At 50.5% G+C, this 24,300-nt stretch overlaps 1 protein-coding gene across 2 annotated transcripts; it reads left to right on the top strand.

The window, feature by feature from the left end:
* Nucleotides 1-1,703: 1,703 nt before the first annotated feature.
* grin2ca (glutamate receptor, ionotropic, N-methyl D-aspartate 2Ca) lies at nucleotides 1,704-23,920 on the top strand. Of its 2 annotated transcripts, none has more exons than XM_085933658.1 (14): nucleotides 1,704-1,949; nucleotides 2,042-2,282; nucleotides 10,395-10,842; nucleotides 15,294-15,895; nucleotides 17,330-17,444; nucleotides 18,087-18,298; nucleotides 19,177-19,345; nucleotides 19,600-19,753; nucleotides 19,825-19,950; nucleotides 20,193-20,422; nucleotides 20,499-20,659; nucleotides 20,740-20,927; nucleotides 20,993-21,225; nucleotides 21,777-23,920. In XM_085933658.1, the coding sequence occupies exons 3-14, from the start codon at nucleotides 10,411-10,413 to the stop codon at nucleotides 23,328-23,330; spliced, it is 4,176 nt and encodes a 1,391-aa protein (XP_085789784.1). In that variant the 5' UTR covers nucleotides 1,704-1,949; nucleotides 2,042-2,282; nucleotides 10,395-10,410; the 3' UTR covers nucleotides 23,331-23,920. The 2 variants fall into 2 exon arrangements, with proteins under 2 accessions (XP_085789784.1, XP_085789783.1); XM_085933657.1 differs by having other exon boundaries at nucleotides 2,039-2,282.
* The last annotated feature ends 380 nt before the right edge of the window (nucleotides 23,921-24,300 follow it).

Below are 24,300 nucleotides of genomic sequence, written 5' to 3'. Positions count from 1 at the left end.
AAGAAAGCGGTTCCGGCAGATTGTCTGAAAATACCTGCGCGACCTTTCGCCACACTTGTGCTTGACATAAATTGCTGAGTCAAAGCTACAAGTGCCGCAAGGTCGCTCAAGGTGAGTTTGAGTAATGAGGATTGATGTGGCAGGTGAGCGCGAGAGAATGGCGCAATGACAATTACCAGGTTGCAAATGTCAGGGGGATTAGCATCACATTTTTCAGTCAGCTCTTGGCACTTTCTGTTTATCCGGTGCAGGCGAAATTGCACGGAGCGCGGAATGCAGCCAAGGCAACGAGAGTGAGGGCAAACTTTTTCAAGTTTTCTCCCACTCGCGTTTCAAAACATGCAACATCCTCAGCGTTAACCAGGACAATCCAGTAGAGAACAAGTTGTCCTCTACTGTTTGAAGCTTGATGAAATATCCCTTTAGTCATCATTTTTGGACAAGATGGCCAAGTGTTGGAGCTCTGCCAACTGCCTGCACTTGTGAAGACAAGCGGCTTAACGACATTTGGAGACTGAACGAGTCCTTGTGGAAACAACGTGAGAATCACTTAGTCATTGTTTGTTTTCCGTTTTAAATGGAGATGCCCAACTTGGCATCTTGGCTGAGAGCGGGAAGACTGATTTGCAAACCAGTCCCAAATGTCCGTATTTCAATCAGCAGGCAGCTCTTTGGGTGTTCACTTTCTTTTTTTTTTTTTTTTTTTTTTTTTAACCCTTTGGCCTTCTGGACCGTCAAAGTTGTCTATATATTTTAAAATTTGTCCTGGTGTTAAAGTGGACCTCCAAATTTGGGCCAAAGCCAGACAGAGTACACGTGTAAAGGGATGGTGAGGCGCTGGGACCAGATTTGGAAGTTTTAAGACCCAATACTTAACATTAATTGTAATTAAATGTTGGGAGGGGGGCAGGGTAAACAAATGCCATTGTGTAAGGGGTTTGTGGACTCATGTCTTGATTCACGTGATCTCTAACCAGACTTTTGTTCACAGTCATTAATCCTGGCCCGCCAGTGACGACACCCCCCTTGAGCAGGAAAAAAATTTAACCAGACCAGTTGGAATCGACCTGACAGAATTAGTCCTTGATGGGTCACTCATCCCGAGAGGATGATTCCCAGAGAGAGCGGAGTCAAGGGCAAACCTGTTGATTGGAGCTACAGTCGGACCTGTAGCAGAACGCCTCCGAGCGATAGTCATGACGCATTCGACGGCGACGGGAGGGGAGAAAGAAAAGTGTCCGTGGAGTTGCAGAGCGTCCGGGAGGGAGGGGGGAATACACGGAGAGGAGGGAGGCGAGCGTAGAGGAGGGAGGGCGAAGAATAAATCCGTACTCCGTAATCATTAGAGCTCACAAGCCCTTCCTGTGATACGCCGCCGCCGTGTTGCAGTCAGGATTGCGAGAGCCCCGCTGATGCTGGACAGCGGGGCGCAGGTGGGACGGGGGGCCGAGAGAGAAACCAAAGACGGGACAGGAAGTAAGGCCTAAAGAAACCCCCCCCCCCCCCACCCAAAAAAAAAAAAAAACACTTGAAAGGAATCTTCCCAAGTCAGACGGCGGTCTTGCTCACATCTGTCCCCCGCACCGTCGCCATCTGTCCGGCTCGCTTTGATGGAGCCGGAGCGACGGGGGAGGGCGAGGAGGGGAGGCTGGACGACGGGGAGCGGGGGTCACCCTGAAGCATCAGCCTGAGAAGGACAGGTGTCCCCACACCAAGATGGAGTACCGCTCAGAGGAGGATTTGTTTTGCTAAGTTCCTGGCAGCTCTTTGCAGGTCTGTTTTCCTTCCAAGCATCCGAGCCAAGACTGGAATTGTTTTTCCCCCGGAGGTGGCCGAACAGCTTTCAAATAAAAGCCTTTGCGCGCTCAGAGCGCCCGGGGGACCTTTTACCTGCAATCCCTTCCTTGAGCCACATGTCTCACCTTCCCAAGTGGACTATTTAGCCAAAAGTGAGTGTGAAGAGCCACCATGTGTTAATTTGCACGCTGTGATATCGCTCCATCACGCCGCATCACCCCCCCCCCCTTTCTCTCCTCAGCAGCCAAAGATAACGTGACCTTCTGCCAAAATGCTGGAAACCATGCCGCCACCATCACAGCGGGCTCCTCTGTTGCTGCTACTCAAATAGACTCAAACAAGTGCAGGAGGAGGAAAACGAAGAAGCCGGAAAGGGCGAAGGAGAGAGAGAGAGAGAGAGAGAGCCAGACAGGCGAATTAAGTGGAGGCTCAAGGAGAGGAATGAGCGCTGACAGTTCCGGGCTGGATGAGGATCGCCGACACAGGTAAGAACCTTCTCTCGAAGAGATGTACTTCAGAAAGTCACGTGGAAATTTGAGTTGTGGAGGAATTCGGGTCCTCTGCAGGGAATCGGACATCCCGCAGAGTCTGTGCACAAACTGTTGCTGTAACTTAGCGGGTGGCCGGCGGCGCCGGTGGTCAGAAGTAGATCGATGAGTCACTGTAAACAGTTGGAGCAGTTCATTGAGTGCCAAGAGGCACTTTGTCACCATGTGAGAGCATCCCGTGAAGCTTGAAGGCTCCGAGTGGCGGACACTTGTGGCTCCTGACAAGCTCTCAGCAGCAGCAGGAGCAGCAATCGATAGCAAAGCGCTGCCGCCGTTGGTCACCAGACTAATTGATCCGAACACTGAAAGCTTGGTTAAGGTGGCACAATATGAAAGATCTAAATTTGGAAGGAACTTCAAATATGAATGAAGTCAAAGCTGATGAGTGTTTGCAGAATGCAAAGCAACTCAGAGACACAAGTTGACTGTTGACCCGCTTTGAGTTGTGTCAGTACTGCTTAAATCCTGTAGGTGTCAGTAGCGTGCGTTTCAAACACTCGCCAATGACTAAAGAAGAAGGCACTGACACTAAAAATTGTCTCTCGGCAAACTTGTTTGCGGATTTTTGCTAATTTGAGGATTTCGGGTGTCCTTGCAGAATTTAATGTCACGTTTGCAAGTCTAACATTTTAATTTAACATAGTCATGTTTTGAAAGGCCTTGCAGTGAGGGCATGGTGGGCGGGGCAGTGCCCCAAAAGCTTTGAGAAATGTGAGGAGGAAAATATTTTTTTTTCGTTCATAAAACAATTTGGTGTCCTCCGTTCAATCCCGACATGGATGACCTGTGAAATCCACACAGATTATTCGTCGAATCCTCTGTGGTGAAAATCAAAATGAAAGCCGAGGAGGAGGATGCCGAAGCACTAACTCGAATGACAAGTCGCTAATGAAACGGGGATAAAATATGACTTGTTTCACCTGAGTATGAAGGGGGCGTGTAAACAGAGGCGGGGCACTCCGGCAGCTGACGAATGGCTCATCATTATGCCTCTTCGAGCATGGCGCCCGTCCGGCAAAATATGCCAATGTGTGGAAACACACCTTCAATGCTGATCGTGTAGCAGGTTTGGAGGTAGGGCCATTGTGATACCACCGACGGGGGGGAACATGTTGTCAAGTGTCAGGTCGCGCTTTCTGCCCTCGCCAGAGTTTATGGCCGCGCTCACGGGCACGCACGAGTTCCCGGCCCATTGAAATTCAGAGCGCGGCATCGCTCGCACCTCCTCCGACGCAGCGTCCCCGCTGAGAACCAAAGCCGACACGCCGCAGGCTGAGGAGGGAGGGGAGGGGGGGGAGGGAAGGTTAACAGGCATCTCCATCATTGTTCTGGTCGCAGAGCATCACGGCTCGCTCCCTGCCAGCTTTGTAATGGCGGCCAACAGAGTCAACAAATTCAGACGTGGTTTGATGTCAACGTGAAACTTGGTAGATGTGTCAGTCACAAGAAAAAGTCTCATTATAGTTGAGAAGCAGTGACGTGCGGTGAGGTTCATGACTGTGGAGGCACTGACTTCACCCCCCCCCCCCCCTTTCCCCGGTAAAATTTGTCCGGCACCTAACCATGTCACAAAAAAGGTTGGGGACCGCTGCTCTAGTGTGGCTTATTCATTATTTAATTTGAACTATTTTAATTCAAATCTCATATCAGCAGTCTTCACACATAAAAACACTCAATAAAGCACACGGAATCCAAAACTTATTTTCGATCGTGCGGACCACTCCGTTCCCAGGTCCCGTTGTCCGAATCAAACCTTTTAACTCTGGAGTTGCTCTTCCTTTACTGATGACCTCCTGCTTCGACCGAAAATCCATCGTTGAAAATCGTTTGGATATGTCATCCTCCATTGTAAAACGAAATGTAAAAACGGAAAAAAACAAGCAAAATGAATGTGAAACGAAACAAATGGACGACTGCTCCTCAGTTGTTCACTGTAAATGTGAACTGGAGATCTCTTACTCTACAGGTAGGCGCAACAAACATCCCAGGATCACTAGCACCCCCTGTCATAAGGCTGGAGAACCTTTTTTTGTAGCCTCCGTAAGGTCTCTTTTCAAAACTGTTTTGTTAATCTAAAGAAACACGACGTTACAGACAGATGACAAAAACACAAGATATTATATAAACCAGTTTAACTATGGAAATTAGTTAATATAGCCACTTGAACACTTAAACAGCGACATAAAGACAGAGAGCAGTTCTGTCTAACTGCATAGCCTGTCAACATAGGCAGCCGTGTGATTACGCAATCCTCAGAGGAGGCTAGACAGAACGGGTCCTACGAGCGAATCGTCTTCGGTTTTAAAATAACGATAAAAAATCAGCGATTTTGGTTAAGAATGATACAAAATTATTGAAATTAAAAGGAAAATGCCTTTAAGATTAAAAAAAGAATTTGTTTTTCCCCTTTTCATGATGGCAGGGGAGGCATAGCCTCCTTTGCCTCCTCTGACTGCACGTCCCTGTTGAGAAGAGCTCTGACGTCAACTCTGTTTGTCCCAAAAATTTGACCACCGAGTCAGGTGAAAATCGGCTTTGGAATTTTGAGAGGAAATCCCTCAGATGGGAGAAATGCATGAGACTCCATTTCACCGGCTGCTCTTTGAAAAAAAAGAAATAAATAATTCAAAATACAGAACTACTCGCTTCCTCCAACACAGATTAAGACAAAAGTGGTCTGCTCATATGTGGATTACTGGCGGAATGTGCGCGCGCGTGTGCGTGTCCGGGGTCACATGCATGTGTGCAAGCAGTCGTCCAGTCAGCGATGACAGCTGCACCGGGGACGGGGGGGGGGGGGGCGGAGGACAGCAGGGTAGGCCGGCGCTCCGCTTCTGGACAGGCAGCCACCCTATCAGATTAACACCGGCCTTACATTTATCTCCGCTACGTAAACACAATATCGCCGGCGGACGGGTCAAAGTGGGAGTATTCATATCGCCATGGGCGGGCGCCAGGTTCGGGCGGCTAAGCTTCAGGTAAACATCAAAGCAACGTGTTAGCGGGGAAATGGATTACGCTGAGCGCGATAATCCCCAGCCAACAAACACGTCGGCGCGCAATCTGTTCAATCGGCCGCAAAAGAGGCGGCTCGTCTTTCTTTGTCTTTGTCTCGTCTTTCTCGGAGCCTCGCGAAAGCCCTACACGTAGCTACCCGAGCAGCCTCCAAAGGAATCCGAATGAATATTTACGGGAGCAAAGCCCCCGGCGCCGCACGCGCTCACATCACCGGCCTTTATTGGCACTCGTAAAGATCATATTTTGCTTGATTTCAGCCCGGGCCGATCGGCTTAGATCCAATAACACTAAATCGCATCTTGTCCACTTAATGAAGAGGCACGTCGCGCTTTGTGCGTCTTGGCCGAGGCGCCCCCAGCCGACGTCTTAATGGCTTTGATTAAAAAGCGCAAAGCGGCCTCTCGCCTGTGTTAGGAGGTCTTCTAATGAATTAAGAACACAAACGATAAGATGGCCGCGAGATATGCCGGCGATGAACCCAGAGGGACTTTTGCGTTCTTCGGATTGTAAAGCGAGTTGACCCTGGAAGTCTGCCATGATGTTTTTTGGGCCATTTCCAGTTTCCCCCTTCAAAGATCAAATCCTCGAAGCGATGACGTCTGATTGCTCCTCAGTTTGAATTACGTTTACAACAAGACGAGTGAGTGATGCTAAATTGCCACTTTTTTCACGACCTGCTATAAAACAAACCGACTGAAATATAGAACTTTCAAACGCGATTAATTTCCCTTCATTCCGATTGTAAATCTAAACAATTCGGAGGTTGAACAATGTCGTCGTCATCCTCAAAGCGAAATAGGAGCATATGGCATTGCAAAGATACTTTTGGTTTGAGAGCAACAAGATATCGATGACGAAGGACCCGGCCAGCCGCCGATCCGCGATCAATCAGGTAGCAGAAGGGGCGACAGGTGTGCGTTGTTAAAACGACTGCGGCGCGGGCCCGATGCCCGGAATATAAAAGACGCCATTAAAGACGAGGCGCGGAGGCGATGACACGCCAGAAAGCCTTTTTCCCGCCGCAGCTTCACATTAACGATCTGGATCGGGACTTGACAGCGCCGCCGCGACTCATCGACCGATGGCGCTGGTGTTTTGTCGCGGCCATCAGATGAAGAAATAGACAAGTTGAAAGGAGAGGGTCACCATAATAGATGGCTGAGCTTTGCGGGGAAACAAACGACAGAATATCAAGTAGCGCCCAATGGAGCAAGCGAAGCAAAGCGTTGAACGGCTCTCGCGTTCTCGGCCATTCGGAGGCCGTGTCGAGAAAGCTTCCTGTCACTCGTCTGTCGAGAAAAATTGCTTCCGACTGGGGCTCGTTTCTTTGAATTCCCTCGTACGTGTTGGAATTAGCATAACAAAATGGCTAACTTCCTGTTGCCTTTCCCGCAGCACCATCGACACGTTCACCCAATTTTGTGTCAACTGCTGAAAATAAGCATCTGATGATCCTCGTCTATTTGTGACACTTTCACGCCCAGCAATGTTTGGTTGAGGCTAAAACCTTCAAGCGCTAAAATTAGCCCCGTAATGGCTTCCCAAGGCCACCTTGTGATTTTCTCCTCAATTGTCCAATTCACATTTCCAGCGGGAACAGTCGTCCATATTTTGCTTATCCAAAATCTTCCATTTCCACCTCCAGCTATCAGTCCAGCTCCATAAATGTACGTAACAGTCAAAGGCCTCGGCAGTCATTTTCCCTTCGGTCTTTATCGACGTGCTTTGAATGGACGAGACAATATCGTCGCTCCTTCTAAGCATTGTGAGGAAATATGTCCTCTGATTACATTTTCTCGACTCATTTTTTATCCACAGGCAATGATGCGGGAGAGCGCTCCATCGGATACGTGGCGAAGCTGTGTCACATTTCCGCAGGGGGAAACGTCCAATCGGTCAGCGACATAATGCGCGTTGGCAGTATTTGTACAAAAAACGGCTCAAGAAGCACGGACAGACTCAAGGCTGAAACAAACGAGCGTTGTCCTTGCAATTTTCTCTGATTGCGATCAGATTCGACACCAAAATCAAGGAAGACTTATGAGTCGCAATTTGACCTTGATTCGGACTTGATTAAAAAAAAAATAGGGGGTGAGCTGCGGTGCCACATCCAAATATACTTGAGATTATTTTAAAAATGTTGTCGCCTTGTCGCTCAATTTAACTTTGCCTGCAGGGCAGATTGGATCAACATCAAATAAGCCAAATATAATTACAACCGAGAAGGATTAGATCATTCTAAAAAAAAAAAACGGAAATATTAGCATTCGTGTCAGGAAACGATTTTGTCTCTTCAAGGAAACAACCTTTTGTCCTTCCTATTTTTATCGTGACTAAAGAGACACACGCTTGTTGGTTTTCACTCATCACAAATAAATGGCAAAGATGTTTCCTCAGCCTAACAGCACACCCTCCATCTTTTTTCTTTTCAATTTGTCCATTTGCCAAAGCTGACTTTCATGAAGTGTCGCTCGCTGTCAAAGCGTGAAATTTGTGCGGCGGGCCGGCGAGATGAAAGCACAACCAAGCGACCACTTCCATCTATTTCAGTCCCGGGTTCGTGCCGGACAAAATGGCGGCACCGGCGCCGGTCATGCATCTCGGCTTTCCAAAAGGGATGTCCCGGGTGACTTTTGATTCCCCGTCAGGCTTCATGAACGTGTTTTTTATTAATTTTTTTTAGGGCAGTGCTTCTCAGTCACAGCTTGGAATTTGCCATCAATGGCAAATGGGATGCGCGTAAACACAACCAAACATTTCTCCATTTAAAAGCTTGAGCGTAAAACTCGATTATAGCAGGAGTATGTCGTTTAGCCAAGTATTGCCATCATTGTCTTTGCGGTCACGTCACACGCCACCACGTCCAACATGCGTGGGACGGTGTCCACGCGACGCCTTACACGTGATCCTCCGTAAATCATCTGCTAACCTGATTAGCCGTCACCGCGAGGGAGCGAGTGAACACAATGACATTAGCCTGCGACGGTACCGGAATGCCGGGGGGGGGGGGGGCGCAAACAAAGACCCCATACGTGGTCAACATGCTGAAAAAGCATGCGGCCATGAAACGGCTGAAACACAACAAGCCGATAGTTAAAACGATTTATTTACGATTATTTGCTGCTTCTCCAAACCGATACCGACAAGCAATACCTTAATTTTGTATATGCCGCACTTTATCAGTTTTTATTTATTTATTTATTTGTTTATTTTGTTTAGCTTGTGAAGTTCTGATTGACAGAGCGGGAAAGTCGAAGGTTCGGCGCAATGACATGATCCACGTTTCAGCTGCGACAGCACGCCAATCGTTTGCGGGTTAATGCCTTTGACGGGCGAGCTTGCGACGTGGTCCAAATGCTTAAAAGGCTCCCGACCTTGCACGCGCTCAATCAAGACGCCCAAACGGCTGAGGCGAACGCGGCAAGGTCGAACACGGATGCGGAATTAAACCAAACAGGGAATGAGTCATCAATAACTCGCTGACAAGAGCTCATCGTCGCCAAGTGCGCGTCGCCGGCCAATAATTACAGTTGACTTTGACGGGGCAATTTTTTTTTCTTTTTTTTTTGAGCGGTGAGACATGAGGCCCAGATTGTCACAACGGTGAACTCCCGTTTTGTTGCTCATGACTCCAAAAATGATTTACAATATATTCTCTTTGGTGTTGTTGGAGTTTAGTTGGGGACCTTCTCTGCCACGTCTTCTTGCACTCAATTACCTTCCGTGCAGCGCTCGCCAAATCTCCTGCGCTACAATCAAGCCGCGGGGCTGTGACGCTTGACGGGGATTACCGAGGGATTACAATATGGTCCCCCCACTGGGACGCCATTACTTGCCGGGTCGCATCTCTAATGGGGGAACCGGCGTGCCGCGCTCCCCCGGAGCCGCCTGATGCCGCCCGACGCCACGTTGACATTGCGGGCGTTCTGCCGGCGTCCCCGACAACGCTGCAATCCGAGTTTTCAAAGGAGTAAATTACGTTAGCTAGCACTGGCAAATCCAGTCCATTAGCAAGGTCGCACAAAGAGCTGGGATTAGTGTGAAGGCCAACTTGGTTGGCCCTTTCAGGAGAGTCATTTCGATGAGGAGCCACCGACGGGGGATCAAAACAAATGTTTGCTGCCAGCGATTGTAGACATTTGTGTTTTTGGAGCTCCCGGAGCACACCGGGGGTCTGCCAGGAATATCACTTCATATTCTGAACCACTAAACCAACTTGATTTGGCTAAAACGTCATACATACCATACAAATAATAATAATACAAACTTCTAAACATTTTATTTACATAAAATCACGAGTGTTGGATTTTGGCAAAAAATGTCTTTCCTCGTAAACTTTTTCCGGAAAAATTTCAACTTTGTTCTTCCAAAATAATACATTTATTATACCATAATGACTTTTCAATTTCATGGGGTATTTAGGGTAACACATGGCCAATAGATTTTACTGGTGTTTTGATCATTTGGAAGAAAGTTTCGTTTGGAAGCCAAAAAGTTTGAGAACTTGGTGGTAACAATGTCAGTTCATGACAAGCAGACCGTTGGCAGATTAAGTCTGAAAAATTAAGCAACAGCCTCAAGCGTAATGTCACGAGAGAGAGTGGGCTGGCATGGTGTGGGGGGGGGGGGCGCACAAATCCTCTTGTTCTCCATTTGTTGCATTAAACACTGGCCACCATCTGTTGTGTTGGAGCGCACAGCACAACAGCAGCGAGGCGGCAGATGCCACCCTAAGAGCCCCGGTCATCTGCCCTACGCCGCCGCACGCTGCCGCACGCCGCCCCACGCTCTAAAAATACGCCGCTGAGCCGCTCTTAATGGCCACAACGAGCGGCGGCGGACCTCTAAAATAAGACAACGAGCTGCGGTGTGGATTACTGCGTATTTGCGCAACATAACACAGAAGGGTCCACTTTATGCTTTGACTGACTTTGGAGTGGGCGGGACCAAATGAAAAAACAATCCCGCAATGTTGAGCAGTGTTCAGAACCAATGAACTAAAAAAATGTGTCTGTTGACTCCTTCCTGCAGGCAGTAGGTGACTGAGATGGGCGTTCGCTTGAGCGCCTCCTTGTGGTGGCCTCCGCCGTCGCTGCCGCTGCTGCTGCTGTTGCTCGCTTGCGCCGCCCCTCGCTGCTCCGCCCGGCCCTTCGGGCTCCCAACGCCCGCCGTGAACGTGGCGGTGGTCTTCAGTGGCTCGGCTTACCAGTCAGAGATCAAGGGGCGGCTGAGTCGCGAGAACTTTATGGACCTGCCTCTAGAGGTCAACCCCATCACTGTGCTGGTAAACAACACCAACCCCCGAGCGCTGCTCACCCGCATCTGCGACACGCTGGCCGCTAACCGCGTCCACGGCGTGGTCTTTGAGGACAACGTGGGCTCCGAGGCCGTGGCCCAGATCCTGGACTTCATCTCTGCTCAGACCGGAGTGCCCATCGTGGGGATCAGCGGAGGCTCCGCCGTCGTCTTGCCGTACAAGGTCAGAGCCACCGTGTTGTGTCCATGTCAGAACTCAAGAAGTACAACTCAGACTTGAACTGAGGGTCTCTTTATTAACCCAACATCATCCTTCCATCACATGACCAAAAACGTCAGCAGGAGGTCGAGAGTTCACCTCCGGGAACATTTGGCTCAAAATAATAAAATAAGGACGAGACGGCTCATTCTATCCGGTTCAGTCAACAGTCCAAATTGAACCCAAATCCCGCCGCGGCCCATTGATAACCTCAAGCTAAAATAACAGCAGAAAGTAGAAGGTCTATATGAGGGCAAGTAGAAAGTCCAGGTCAGAACGAGCCCTTGCATGGTTCAGGGCTCGACACGAAGCCAATGTCCACAACCGGACCTTTCTAAAAGTCAAACATAACTTGAATGACACGTCATGACACACATGAGTGGATTGCAGCTCTATTTATTTGCTCCGAACTTGCCGAGGTTTTTCTGACCTTTGTTTTTGTCAGGAAAGACCCAACCGCCGATCAATCTTGCCGTCAAGTGGCATTTACGCCGGCAATTTGCAGAAGCAAACTTTTTCAAACGGCTCTCAAGTCGGCGCTCTTATCGCAAAGGAACCAAAACTCGAATTCTCTTGATGTGAGTGCACCCAAAGACTCGGTCAAGGTGAATTAGCAGCCTTAAGACAGGATGAAATAATAGCTAATTACCTCGCGTCCGGTCCTCTGAGTGCTAATTAGCAGATCCAAAATGGACATCAGAGCGTTCCAATCTGTCATCTTTACATGACTTTGCGTGCCGCCGGACAACTTTACAGGGTCAAAATTTTTGGTGGATTCACTTGTGCTCAAGTTAAAAAAAAACATAAGGAGTTTTAAATGTAGCCATCATCAACCAAGTGTAATCTTCTGAGAATAAAGTTAGATTTAGAAGCTGCCTTCAGATTTGAAGACCACCAAACAACTCCTGTTGGCTTCTAAGCAGCGTCACAAACTTGTTTGCACGCCAATGATTGAAGTCTAAATGGAAAAGTAAGGCGGCTAAGCGCCGGAGTCCACATGTAATCCTTTTCAAAATGGCTTCCGTGTCACCAACATTTCCTCTCCTTCCATTTCTTTGTCCGTGAAACATTTTGTGTTTCCTCAATCTAACGAGCTGCCCGTGGCTCCGGAGTGGCAATTTGTTGCGTCGTCGCAGCTTGTCGTATTTACGATTCCGGCAGCACGTGATGTCATGAATAATTTAAAGCAAAACGTGGCTGTCGACTTCAGCTCGTTTCACTTGAATCAAACGCTCCCGATTGGATTTGCTCCCATTTGCTTCACCCCTACAGGACCCCGATATGCTCAATTGTACACTTGCGTACAAGAATGCCCCCCATTTCCATTTTCTTGAAAAAGAAAAATATTATCACTGCAGGCCACTCGCTTGTGCAGAACGGACGAGTGAATCGTTTGACATTAGGTTGACCTTGTCCTGGCGCCGGCCTCCGGGGTGCCATGCCTCTGAGCCGCTAATGCTTCCCATCCCTCACCTCCATCCTTAACGTCTCTCTTCCAGGTGCGACCCGCTCGGAATACATTAGCACGTAAACCGGCGTATTAAGACCCGGGCGCGCTGGCCGTTAAGATGAAATAGGAGCGCTCTGCGCTCATTAGCCGGAGAGCGACGTTAACTGCGGATGACCGGACGGATACATCATGTGGTGTTGTGTTTAAAGTGGATTCACCCAAATTGTAGATTTTACTTTGCCCTGCGCTTTCAAGGGCCAAGGGAGGAAACGTTCAATTTTGATCATTTTTACTGTCGCTATGTTTATTGCGTGCCTGCAGTTGCTAATGTCGGGTTGCCAAGCGAGCAGGCTATCGTGCGTCCGCTTCTAGTTGCCGGGCGGGTTAGCCTACGTAAGCAAGACGCCGGAGTGGGTCCATATGTCGCGGCAGCCGGAAGTCACATGACAGAAAAGCAGGCGGCTTCGGCCGTGTTGATTCGTTGCTCTGCTTTGAATTGTCTCCAAGCCAACTGATATCAAGCTCCGCTTTCCTTTGGCTTGTTTTGGATACAATCCCGAGACTATTAATAGACCCGAGTCACCTTCAGCCAAATTGGAGTGTTTCAGTGCAGGTAGCGACTCCATATGGCTCCTGTTAAGACTTGTCAGAGGGCCGTTTGCACATAGCGCTGTTTGCTAAGAGCGCCGTTTGGCCCTCTCCGGTCAACAGCTGTTTGCAGATAATCGCCGCTTCGCCGCTCTTGACGAACCCTCATCAGGTCCGACAGCTGCTAATCTCACGGCCCGCCGAGCTCCTTCGCATGCTAGCCGATGTTTCCAAACAGAGCCTTGGCGGGAAACGTCGGGAGGTGGGTGCCCAAGAAGTCTCCCGCCGGGCACTGGCTAAGATCGATCCAGAGGATGAAAAAAACTTGAATGAACTTTTTTTTTTTTGCCAACGTAAATGTAATCTGAGCGCTGAGACGCTAAGCTCTCCACTCAACGGTTTTAATCGTCTTTAGGACTGACGACTATGGAATTATGCTCATAATCTTGATGGTTTTGATGAAAGGTCTCACAGAACTCGGTACCACTTGAATTCAACCGGTAAACGTCAGAATCCGGGAATCCCCCGCTGAAAAGCAAAGCGTAGCGGACGTGCTAGCACTCAACGCTTTAAACTCTGACAGTCACGTTCTGACCCGCGAGGGGAATATAGTGACAACCCGCACGGTGCTGTCGCCTCACTCAAGCGTTTCACCGATAACTGAAATTCATTTATGAGACTGGCACGCTGGGAAGATATAAATACGGCGCTTTTAATTAAGCAAAGATGAATGAGGAACCAAGATAATGTTCCTATTTTCCAGTTTGCTCTCACTTTTAAGACATAAAGGCGCAATCGAGTAGAACGATAAAGTGACTTTGGGAAAGTGTCCCCTGACATTCTTCAAATCAAATATTTCAGCATAGGAACAATTTTAAACACTGAAAGCAGTCAGAGTTGCAAGCTAAGCTAGCACACACGCACGACATCGATGATTGTATTTCTCTCCGGTGGCGCTTGAAAGGGAGCGAGAGAGAACTAAGCGCTTTTTCCCACAGCCCAGCAGAGTGGAGCAAGTGGGTGGATTTAGTCGTGACGTCGGGACTCATAAGATGCTCATACATCATCGGGCGGCCTTTCAAGGACGCCGAGGAGTCAGGCGGAACAAGATCACAGACCTGCCGCCAGTCTCGGGGTACTTGACCCCACTCCACTTGTGAGGACTCCCGCTCGCTAGAGTGCTTTAATTCTCCCCGGGGAGGAGAAGGTGAAAATCATCCCACAGCTTTGAGAACCCCACCGGGAAAGTCCGACACTAAAGAAGCACAAATGGGCTTTTCGCGATCAGCCCATGATTCTGAATCAAATTGCATTGTTGCGCAATAGCTGCTCATTTCAAGCAAACGCTCATCTCGGCCTTGAGACAATGGACCAAAGAAAAATATATTGTGTCCAAACCAGATCAGGTCACAAAGGTGGTTTCATGATATCCAAACAGTAAAAAACTAAAAATAAAAAAGCATGTTTCAGTAAACGCTGAGATAATTTCTCCTTGAGTCAGCTACATATTCGCAGTTTAACTCTGGACTTGGTAGAAAATTCATCAGCCCTGTCAGCTTCGTTTAGGCCGGTCACCGGCGTGTGCCCCCGTCTTAACGAGGCGTTGGTGGATTTGTTCGTAGAAATTAGCAGCGACGGGGAACGGCTCGCTTAAATCAGCTAATATAGAACTCAGAACTTGCTTGGCTCAAAGGTCATCTTCCATTTGCACAGTTTTTAAACAAAAAGTTTTGTGTAAAGTGTAACTTGTGAAAATATATCTTGTGACTGAGCAAGATTGGAAGACTTCACTCAAAATGTAGCGTCGCAGGGGCTCGGCTTGCTTGATCCCCTCACACAAGGTTCTGACTTGGGCCTGAAGGTTAAATTTGGACAATTACACAAGTTCTGGCGCCAACTTTGAAAGTGATTCCACCAGCAGCACCGTCTCCGTGTCGGATCTGAAATTCTGTCAAAGAGGTTTCGTTTCAGTCATATTACTTTTCAGTGGAGAGTCCCCTACCAAGGTCACAGATAAAAAAATTAAAAAACTAAGACCTGCCTGCCTGCCTGCCTGCCTTCCGCACAGATGGCAGCGTTTCCTTGTCTGCATTTGCAAATATGCGGAGGCTACCCGGCCAAGTGAGACACGTGCTTGAGGTGATGAATGAGTCTGGAGCTTCCAGAAGCACTTGGGCACGTCTGAACGGCCGGCCGAGAGTCACTTAAAAGATGACGGAGAGCTTCCCGCTCGCTCGATGTTACGCAACACAAACGGAGTGTTTATTTGATGAACAGCGACTGCATTAACCACCGAATGAATATCCCAGTGGCTGGGCGTCACCATCTTTGCATCTCTGCCATCTTGGTGACCCTCGTGTGATTTCCTCCCCCGCAGAGCGAGGGCTCCAACTTCCTGCAGCTGGGCTCGTCCATCGAGCAGCAGATCAACGGCGTGTTCAAGGTGATGGAGGAGTACAACTGGGACAGCTTTGTAGTGGTCACCAGCCTGTACCCGGGTTACGAGGCCTACGTGGACTACGTTAAGGCCTACATCGACAGCAGCTACTTCATATGGGAGCTGCAAGACGTGCTGACCTTCGACATGTCGGTCGACTCTTCCAACGACGTGCGAGCGCGGCGGCTGCTGCAGCAAATCGACGCCCAGGTGCTGCTGCTTTACTGTTCCCACGAGGAGGCCCGCTACCTCTTCAGCATGGCGTCCGAGGCCGGGCTGGTGGGGCCGGGCTACATCTGGATTCTCCCTAGCCTGGCGGTGGGCAACCCCGACGTGGCGCCGCCCGACAGCTTTCCGGTGGGACTCATCAGCATCATCAGCGACCGCTGGAGGCTCAGCCTGAGGAAGCGGGTGCGCGACGGCGTGGCCATCGTGGTCAAGGGCGTGCAGAGCTACCGCAAACAGAGGGGCTTTTTGCCCGAGGCCCACAACGACTGCCACAATCCCGTCAAGACCTCCGCCACCAACGACTCGCTCTTCAGGTAAGCGCCGGAGACCTGAAGCGTATCCAACAGAAGGCTGCCATAATCAAATCAAGGCATTAGCACAAAAACATTTCGCTTCTTGTCACTGACTAGTTCTTGGAGCGGCTTCATCTTTCTTGACCGCCTGACCATAATTCAAAATGACACTGCCGCACTTTACTCGACAGCCTCGATCAAATCGGCGAAGGCCTTTTGGAAAACCGAGATACTCGTCCGCATTAAATTGCGGTAAACCGAGTGAATCTTCTCGAATGGCCGCCAACACCAAATAATACATTTGCAATGAAAGTGCGGCGGGATGTTTATTTATGTACCAAGTCATTCAGGGATCAGAGAGGGAGTGCCGCCTCTTCTCGGGGAAGGCCTCATTCATATGCGTGTTTTGGATGGAGTCTCTGCCAGCCTGACACCCAATGAGATTCCGAGCGGGGAAAGGATCAGGAGGGGCTGAGTGAATTGATTGACTCCACCCGGGAAACATGACCGGCTCCACTCGGGTGATATTTCTTGCTAATACATTTTGGCAGATGAACTTCAATTATTTTTGGTGGGCTATCTTTTATTTGCTCGAGATTTGGGGGAGTTTGGGAGTCAAGACTTCCTGAAAGAGCCTTTGACATCTGGAGACGCCGCGTTCATTTATTTATCCGGGACTATTTGGTGCGCCGTGACAGATTTATGGCCACTGTCAGTCGGCTAAACTGCATCTTCACCCGCCGCCATCCATCTCGTCGTGCCTCTGAGACGACCGCGCGATGGAGTGTTGGGGCGAGTCGCTGCTGACATACAGGTGCGGCAAGTGTCTGTCGAAAGCAGATCGTTAGACTGATCAAGTATTTTGGAACGATGGGAAAAAAAAAAATGCTTTCCGAGGAGGCAAAGTCAGAAAATCTGATTTTAGTATTCAAACAAGTTTATTTGGGGACACTGGCAGCGGTCGGGTTGCTAATGGAACACTCGTCTGGTGTCATCAGCGGAGGCGAGACAACTCGTGTGAGGCCAAACTGTCCGTGAAAAAACAAAAAAACAATAGAACATTATCCCGGACTTTGATTCCGTGATGATGGCTCTCAAAATAACCCAGCAGGCACAATTTGAAGGTGGATCGGACAGAACAAAGCTCTTTTCTGTCTTCCCTTCTTGCACATCAAACACGAACAAGCCTTCTTACTCTTCTGGCCGCCTCGCTGTCGGGAGAACGAATCAGTTAACCTGCCAATTGGATTAAGGCAGATCAGCCGACTGAGGCGCATTTTCATCACCTCCGCCGGAATACGAAAGCAACGCCGCGGGTCCGATTTAACGGGCTTGCAAGCGGTGGAAACAAGCAATCAAAAAAGAACCCAAAACCAAACCTTCTTGTTTATTTGAATATTTAATCTTCAAATTTAATCTAGAGGAAGCGGCTAAAATGATTTTTCTTTTTGTCAGACACATGCTGAACGTGAGCTGGGAGCAGAACGACTTCTCCTTCAACGCCAACGGCTACCTGGTCAACCCGGCAATGAACATCATCTCGCTGGACAGGGAGAGGCAGTGGGACAAGGTCACGTGACGTCAGAACCGGGCTCCCTCCTTAGCGCTTGATTTACAGTGTTAATTGCCGCACCAATTAGACGGCGTTTTACGAGCAGCTTTTAGTGGCATCTAAATTCGGCCGCGTTTTGGCAGCTCACTTTCGAGGAGGCCTCGGAAAGCGTGATCCGTGCCTACGGGAAGAAAAAAAACCCAGGAACGTGTCGCTTCTCATCTCGGTGTATTTTGCAGCCGTTTGGAATTCCGCCGGACTCGATTGAGAGACACCCAGGTAAATAGCGAAGCTATCGGTGTGACCGATGGCAAACATCCGCAGAGGATGACGTGTTTGCTCGCCCTTTTCCCGCCGCTTCCTCCCGATTTCTCTTCATCGAGCGAGAGTCGGCGGCCTAAAGTTGCCGGCTCAGTTCGTCCCCTCCTTGCGAAAGGAAGAAATCAAATCAATTTCCTCTCAAGTGTCCACAAACGGCAGCCAGGTCCTGGATGAGCGATAACGGCGGCGGCAAAAAAATTGGGGACGGCTGCATTAAGATGGGAGATTGTGATAAAAGAACGTTCGGCCGGCGCATGCTCAGCACTTTCATCTCACGCTCATTGCTCACATGTGTCGCTACTTTAAAAGTGAAGCTGATTTATTGATTTCAAATTCTAGGTGGGAACGTACGAGATGAGCATCCTCCAGATGAGGTACCCGGTGTGGCCCCGCTACGGCTCCTACTTGGAGCCCGTCTCCGACTACAGGCACCTCACGGTGGCCACGCTGGAGGAGCGCCCCTTCGTCATCGTGGAGGCCGTGGACCCGCTGACCGGAACCTGCGTCAGCAACACCGTGCCGTGCAGACGACAGTCCAACAAGACCGAGACGTAAGCGGACGCCGAAACAAACGTCACCACCGTAAAAGAATCAAACTAACAAAAAGGAGCTTTTGTTCTTTCCTGTAACCGGATCGCGCCGCTCAAAAGCGGAACCACGGGGGAAAATATTTCTTCATGACGAACAATTTGGGGAGTTGCTGATAAACATCCTCAAACGGATGAGCGAATCCCCAGTCGGGAATCCGATCAACAAGCCTTTTCACAGTCAGCTAATTAGCGACCCGATGAGACCGCCGCTTGGAATCTCCGCCAGCGTTCCGGCGCGCTAACGTGGCCCGCTTAATTGATTTCTTATCACACGCGTCAACGTGCAAGATGGAGAGCCTCGTCTCCCGCTGTTTGCGTCATATCACTCACGTGGAGGCGCGAGGCTTGTCGGATAGATCCCGAGATGGACCCTCTGTTGTTATCCGTCACTTGATGGGTACGGAAGCCGCCGGCCAACGTGGTGTCAGACAAGTCGGCGGCGGATGCGAATCAGCGGAGCCATCCGCATGTTTGAAAAGGAGGAAAGGCTGAAATGACTTTCCGGCGTAAAGCAGGCCTGCGGTTTTCGGGCCGCTGGCCAAGCGCTCATGTTTGAAGTGTGGCTTCCGCGGACGTGATGCTCATACAAACAATCCGCAAAAAAAAAAAATGGCAGGGTTCATTTTCGGGCCTGGGTGTGGGTCAGTGCGCAGCGTCGAGTATCAACACGTTTATTTGTCAGCTAATAGCGTCGACTCGAAGGTGATAAAAGACAGCAGGCGAGGTCAATACTCGGGTGCGCTCGCACGTGCCGCAATCAATCGACGGCCAAGTAAAAGATTTCCCGCGCTGGTAACGAGCCTCGTTCATCACGCCCGACGTTTGGGTTCTCGCCGCAGCATCGTGGGCCACACGGAGCCGTACACCAAACTGTGCTGCAAAGGCTTCTGCATCGACATCCTCAAGAAGCTGTCGCGCAACATCAAGTTCTCCTACGACCTCTACCTCGTCACCAACGGCAAGCATGGCAAACTGGTGCGCGGCATCTGGAACGGCATGATCGGAGAGGTAATCGTTGGAAAGAAAAGTCAAAATGTTCAAATATTCTATCAAACTAATTTATGTTGGCGTCAAAGAGCTCCTTTTTATCAAACTCCTAAGTTTATTTCAACATAGTTCTTTAGCACAACCATGGGCCAAGGTGGTGGCACAGCACTACTTTTGTCTAAACGAAGATCTTCAATTTACTTCAAGATAGATTTCGGAACCCAATGTGCCACAAAACGCCGGCAAAGCACTACTTCTTGTCCCCCCCCCAACAGGTATTCTACAAGCGTGCAGACATGGCCATCGGCTCGCTGACCATCAACGAAGAACGCTCAGAGATTATCGACTTCTCTGTGCCGTTCGTGGAGACGGGCATCAGTGTCATGGTGGCCAGGAGCAATGGCACCGTCTCACCCTCTGCCTTCCTAGGTCAGACAAAGGAATTGGATTTGATCGAATATATTTCGAGTTTTTTGTTTATATTTTGGTTGCACTCGCAGAGCCATACAGTCCGGCCGTGTGGGTGATGATGTTCGTCATGTGCCTCACCGTGGTCGCCATTACTGTCTTCGTCTTTGAATACTGCAGTCCGGTGGGCTACAACCGCAGCCTGGTGACGGCCAAAGGTCAGCCGGCCGTCCCCCTCCTCACTTAATCGCTTACAAAATCAATAGATAAAAGTTTTATCTTGGTTCTGAATTTTACCCCAAGTACTGCCTACAGAAATACTTAAGTACCACCAACATGACTGACATTAAAATACAGTAGCATAGTAGATCTAAGTGTTCGGTGGAGTTATTCCTTTACTTAGCACTAGAGGGAGCCGCCAAGCCACACATTGACCGAAGCGTTTGTCGCCCATGCGCAGATCCCGGCGGTCCCACCTTCACCATCGGCAAGTCGGTGTGGCTTCTTTGGGGAATCGTCTTCAACAACTCTGTGCCCATCGAGAACCCCAAGGGCACCACCAGCAAGATCATGGTGCTGGTGTGGGCTTTCTTCGCCGTCATCTTCCTGGCGTCCTACACGGCCAACTTGGCCGCCTTCATGATCCAGGAGCAGTACATTGACACTGTGTCCGGGCTCAGCGACAAGAAGGTAAAGAGCGTGGCTCTGAGGTGGACTTCCAAGCGTGGTGGGCGGAGTTTGCTGAACGGGGCGGGGCCTCTTGCAGTTCCAGAAGCCTCAGGAGCAGTACCCTCCGTTTCGCTTTGGTACGGTGCCCAATGGCAGCACGGAGCGCAACATCCGCAGCAACTACCCTGAGATGCACTCGCACATGGTCAAGTACAACCAGAAGGGGGTGGAGGATGCCCTCAACAGCCTCAAGACCGGGTAGGTGTCGGCCTCGAGGAACTGCACTCGACTCGAGCGCCGCCGCCAACTTGCGTGCTCTTTGCGATGGCCGCCGCCAGGAAACTGGACGCCTTCATCTACGACGCCGCCGTGCTCAACTACATGGCGGGAAAAGACGAGGGCTGCAAACTGGTCACCATCGGCAGCGGCAAAGTCTTCGCCACCACAGGGTACGGCATCGCTCTGCAGAAGGACTCCCGCTGGAAGAGGCCCATCGACCTGGCCCTGTTGCAGTTCTTAGCCGACGGTAAGCTCCACCCACGACTCCTTCGGCCCGATCCAGATGTGTGCGGTTGTGATCTCGCGTGGCAGGCGACACCCAGAAGCTGCAGACGGTGTGGCTGACGGGTATCTGCCGCAACGAGAAGAAGGAGGTGATGAGCAGCAAGCTGGACATCGACAACATGGCGGGTGTCTTCTACATGCTGCTGGTGGCCATGGGCCTCAGTCTGCTGGTCTTCGCCTGGGAGCATCTGCTCTACTGGAAGCTGCGCCACTCGCTACCAAAGTCCCAGCGCCTCGACTTCCTCCTGGCCATCAGCAGGGTATGTTTGCGGCACCCCCACTTTTTTACTGGAGGAATTCAAAAAGTCATTTTGGTCTCCAGAATGAAATGTGTGATCAAGTCTCGGCTAAGCTCAGTAAAGCGTCGCAATGCAGTTGATAGCAGGCCAAACAAGCCTCCAAAAAAAAAAAAACAAAGTGGAGTAAAGCCAGATGAAAGCAATAAAATAAGTCCGACTGAAATATTGCGGGCGCTTGTGATCCGCCAGCACCTGCATTTAAATTGCCCGATTAACAGACGTGTGTGCGTTTGCCAGGCGGCGAGCAGCTCGTGTGAGGAAGTGCGAGCATCAGCACTTTTTCTTATCATCTGTCTCACTTGCACGCAAGTGTTTCAGTGGTTTCGATGGCTCACTCTGACCACTTTTTACATCACATCGGGGAAAATCAAAGAACTTACAATGTCCTACTCAAGGTGGTGACTTCAAATGTCTCATAGTGGAACTATCGGCACCCCGGGTCGATTATGTCAAAAGGATAGGACCGGACGGGATAGTTCGTAAAACTTTTGTGTGTGTGTGTGCGCCTGCAGGGCATTTACAGCTGCTTCAACGGCGTGGAGCAGACGGATCGCAACGGCAGCATCCAGAGCCCCGACGTCACCGGAAACTACTCGCAGGCCAACATGCTAAAGATGCTAAAGACGGCGAAGGACATGGTGTCGTCCGCCCGAGTGGAGAACTCCCTGGACAGCGCCACCAAGACCCTGGAGAGCTGGAGCCGGCGAGGGGCGGCGGCAGACAACGCAAGGGCCGGCCTCCCGCCCCGCGTGGCCGCTGACGTGGCGCACTGCCGCCTGCCCTACGTGACCAGCATCGCCGACAACCACACGCCCTACCTGGTGAGGAGCCGCACCCCGACCTTCCCCATCCACTACGGGGATGGCGCCGCCCAGCCCCTCCTGGACAAAGCGCGGGTGATCACGCGACCCACACCACTCCGCTACACACTCCCCGCCCGCAACAACCTCCTGGAGAGGACGCTGCCCATCTCCAGCCTCAGCAGCCCCCACCTCGCCATGTCCGACGTGTCGCCCAGCACCGGCGCCCAGCCCCACCACGCCGGCCGGCTCTATGTGGAGAACCCGGTGCGCCACCCCGCATCACCTTTCGTCACCTACCGGGAAATGCAGGTTCCCGGCATCTATGTGGAGCATCGAGCCCCCCTGAGGAGGAAGCTGAGCTACCCGCCTGACTGCGGGGGCCGCAGGAGACGCAGCTACGTGCTCGAGTCCCCCGACCTGAGGTCGAGGGCCGACTACGACGAGCCGCGATCCTGCCTGGCCGAGCTCAGAGCCAACCAGCTGATGAAAAGCCACACCCCTTGCGCCAACCCGGGACACTACCCGAGCGCAGCCGCCAGCTGCAACTCCTGCATGAAGTCGTACCTGGAAGCCGAGATGGACGACGTCCCCCTGCTGGGGAAGGACAAACTCAACCGCAGAGCCTCTTTCCTTAAAGCTACCTGGGGGAACGAGCGCATCCGGCAGGTGGACGAGACCAAGCCGTCCACCTCCGCCTTGCCCCGCCCCGCCGACGTGCCCGACCTGTTCCCGCGGGTGGTGGTGCCAGCCGGCACCAAGCCCCACAAGTTGTACGGCAGCCTGGGACACAATCTGTCCTGCTACCCGCTGGCCGCTGAGCCCGCCTACTTGGACCCGGCCCACATGGGCTCGTACCCTTACAAGCAGAAACTCAAGTACGCCGACCCCACTCGGCTACCGTCGTACCGGGAGGCCGTCCTGCAGAACCCCGCCGCCCTGCGCCGCTCCTCGTCCACTTTGGTGCACAGACACTACTCCACCTACCTGAACTCTTACTCGGACCTGCCGGTGTACGTCACGCCGCCGAGCCAGTTCTACAACAGCCCCAAAGACCTGTGCCACCTGTTGCCGTGCGCCACCCACTGCCCGGACCATGGCCCTGCCCGGCCCATGGCCTACCAGAACAGTGTGTTCGGGGCCGAGCGGGATGAGCCCCTCTCGGCTGGCAGAGCACGTCGGCAGGTGTTGGTGGCGCGCCGGGTCAATAGTCCATTTGTGCCAAAACCCTGGGGGAGGGTCTCCAGCCTGGAGTCAGAAGTGTGACAAGGCAAAAAAAAAAATTTAAAAATGAACGTGAGCACCACCAGTGTATTTTGAGAGCTCGCCTCTCGGTTCTCCGTGCAATAAAATCACAAGACACTGACTGCAGACTGGGACGAACCAGGAACAAAGTCTTTGGAAGCATTTAACAAGTTAACCTCTGTCATTTTAAAATGCTCCTACACTGGTACCTTGACTTACGAGTTTTTCAGGTAACAAGCAGTGTCTGAGTGGAGTCTCCGTTCTGTTTTTTATGGTTTTATACAAGACAGTGCTGTTTTCACTCAACAACAAAATTCAGCTTTTTGGGGACCTGGAACAGATTCATCAGAATTTCATTGGTCATAATTGAATTGAAAACTGAGCACATTAAATTTCCACTCTTAAGTCAAGGCGCCACTGTAGCTATATGTGTATAGATATATACAGTATATAACTTCACATTTGTTTTACTTTTCTAAAATGTTTCCAAGTTGAATTTTTTTTTTTTTTTTTGCCATCATTATTATAGCGACCAATCTTCCGCTCACAAGGGAAACATATATGAAAACGTGTAATGTGTATTTCCAATGTTACACTTCCCTTTAATAAACAACAAGGTCAACAGACATTCACTCAAGCGGCCATTTTGTTTGGGCTTTATTCACACACTCGGAACACATCTACCAGGAGCTGACCCACACAAAAAAGTCTCAGGAAGCCATGGCCAAAAATGTACAAAAACCCAGCAACCGTTTTGGGCCAATTTTGCTCTTTTTCATGATTCTTTGACCTTTTGCAAAATTGAGCACTCAAAGACCGTTAACACCACGTCATTTGGTGGACATGTCTATAATGACGCCTGGAGGATAAACACTATGAAAGTGGATAAAATAGTTTGCCCTTAACTTTGTGTTCTCGGCAGACGCACTTCCCGCAGACAAGGTGTTAGTCAAGTGACGCCCGCTTAGCTCCATGTTGGCTCACGTCCACA

This window comes from Syngnathus leptorhynchus, chromosome 16, assembly GCF_054491065.1.
Source record: "Syngnathus leptorhynchus isolate UIUO chromosome 16, UIUO_Slep, whole genome shotgun sequence".
Lineage (NCBI taxonomy): Eukaryota > Metazoa > Chordata > Actinopteri > Syngnathiformes > Syngnathidae > Syngnathus > Syngnathus leptorhynchus.
The sequence above is the reverse complement of the archived record's forward strand: the minus strand, read 5'-3'. Positions and strand labels throughout refer to the sequence as shown.

What these genes read in the sequence shown, in the direction of transcription:
- grin2ca (XM_085933658.1), top strand. Translation starts at nt 10,411, where the DNA reads ATGGGCGTTCGCTTGAGCGCCTCCTTGTGGTGGCCTCCGCCGTCGCTG. An exon ending in CTCACCCTCTGCCTTCCTAG is followed by an intron (nt 19,754 to 19,824) that starts GTCAGACAAAGG and finishes TTGCACTCGCAG; the next exon opens with AGCCATACAGTCCGGCCGTG. An exon ending in CTCAACAGCCTCAAGACCGG is followed by an intron (nt 20,660 to 20,739) that starts GTAGGTGTCGGC and finishes GGCCGCCGCCAG; the next exon opens with GAAACTGGACGCCTTCATCT.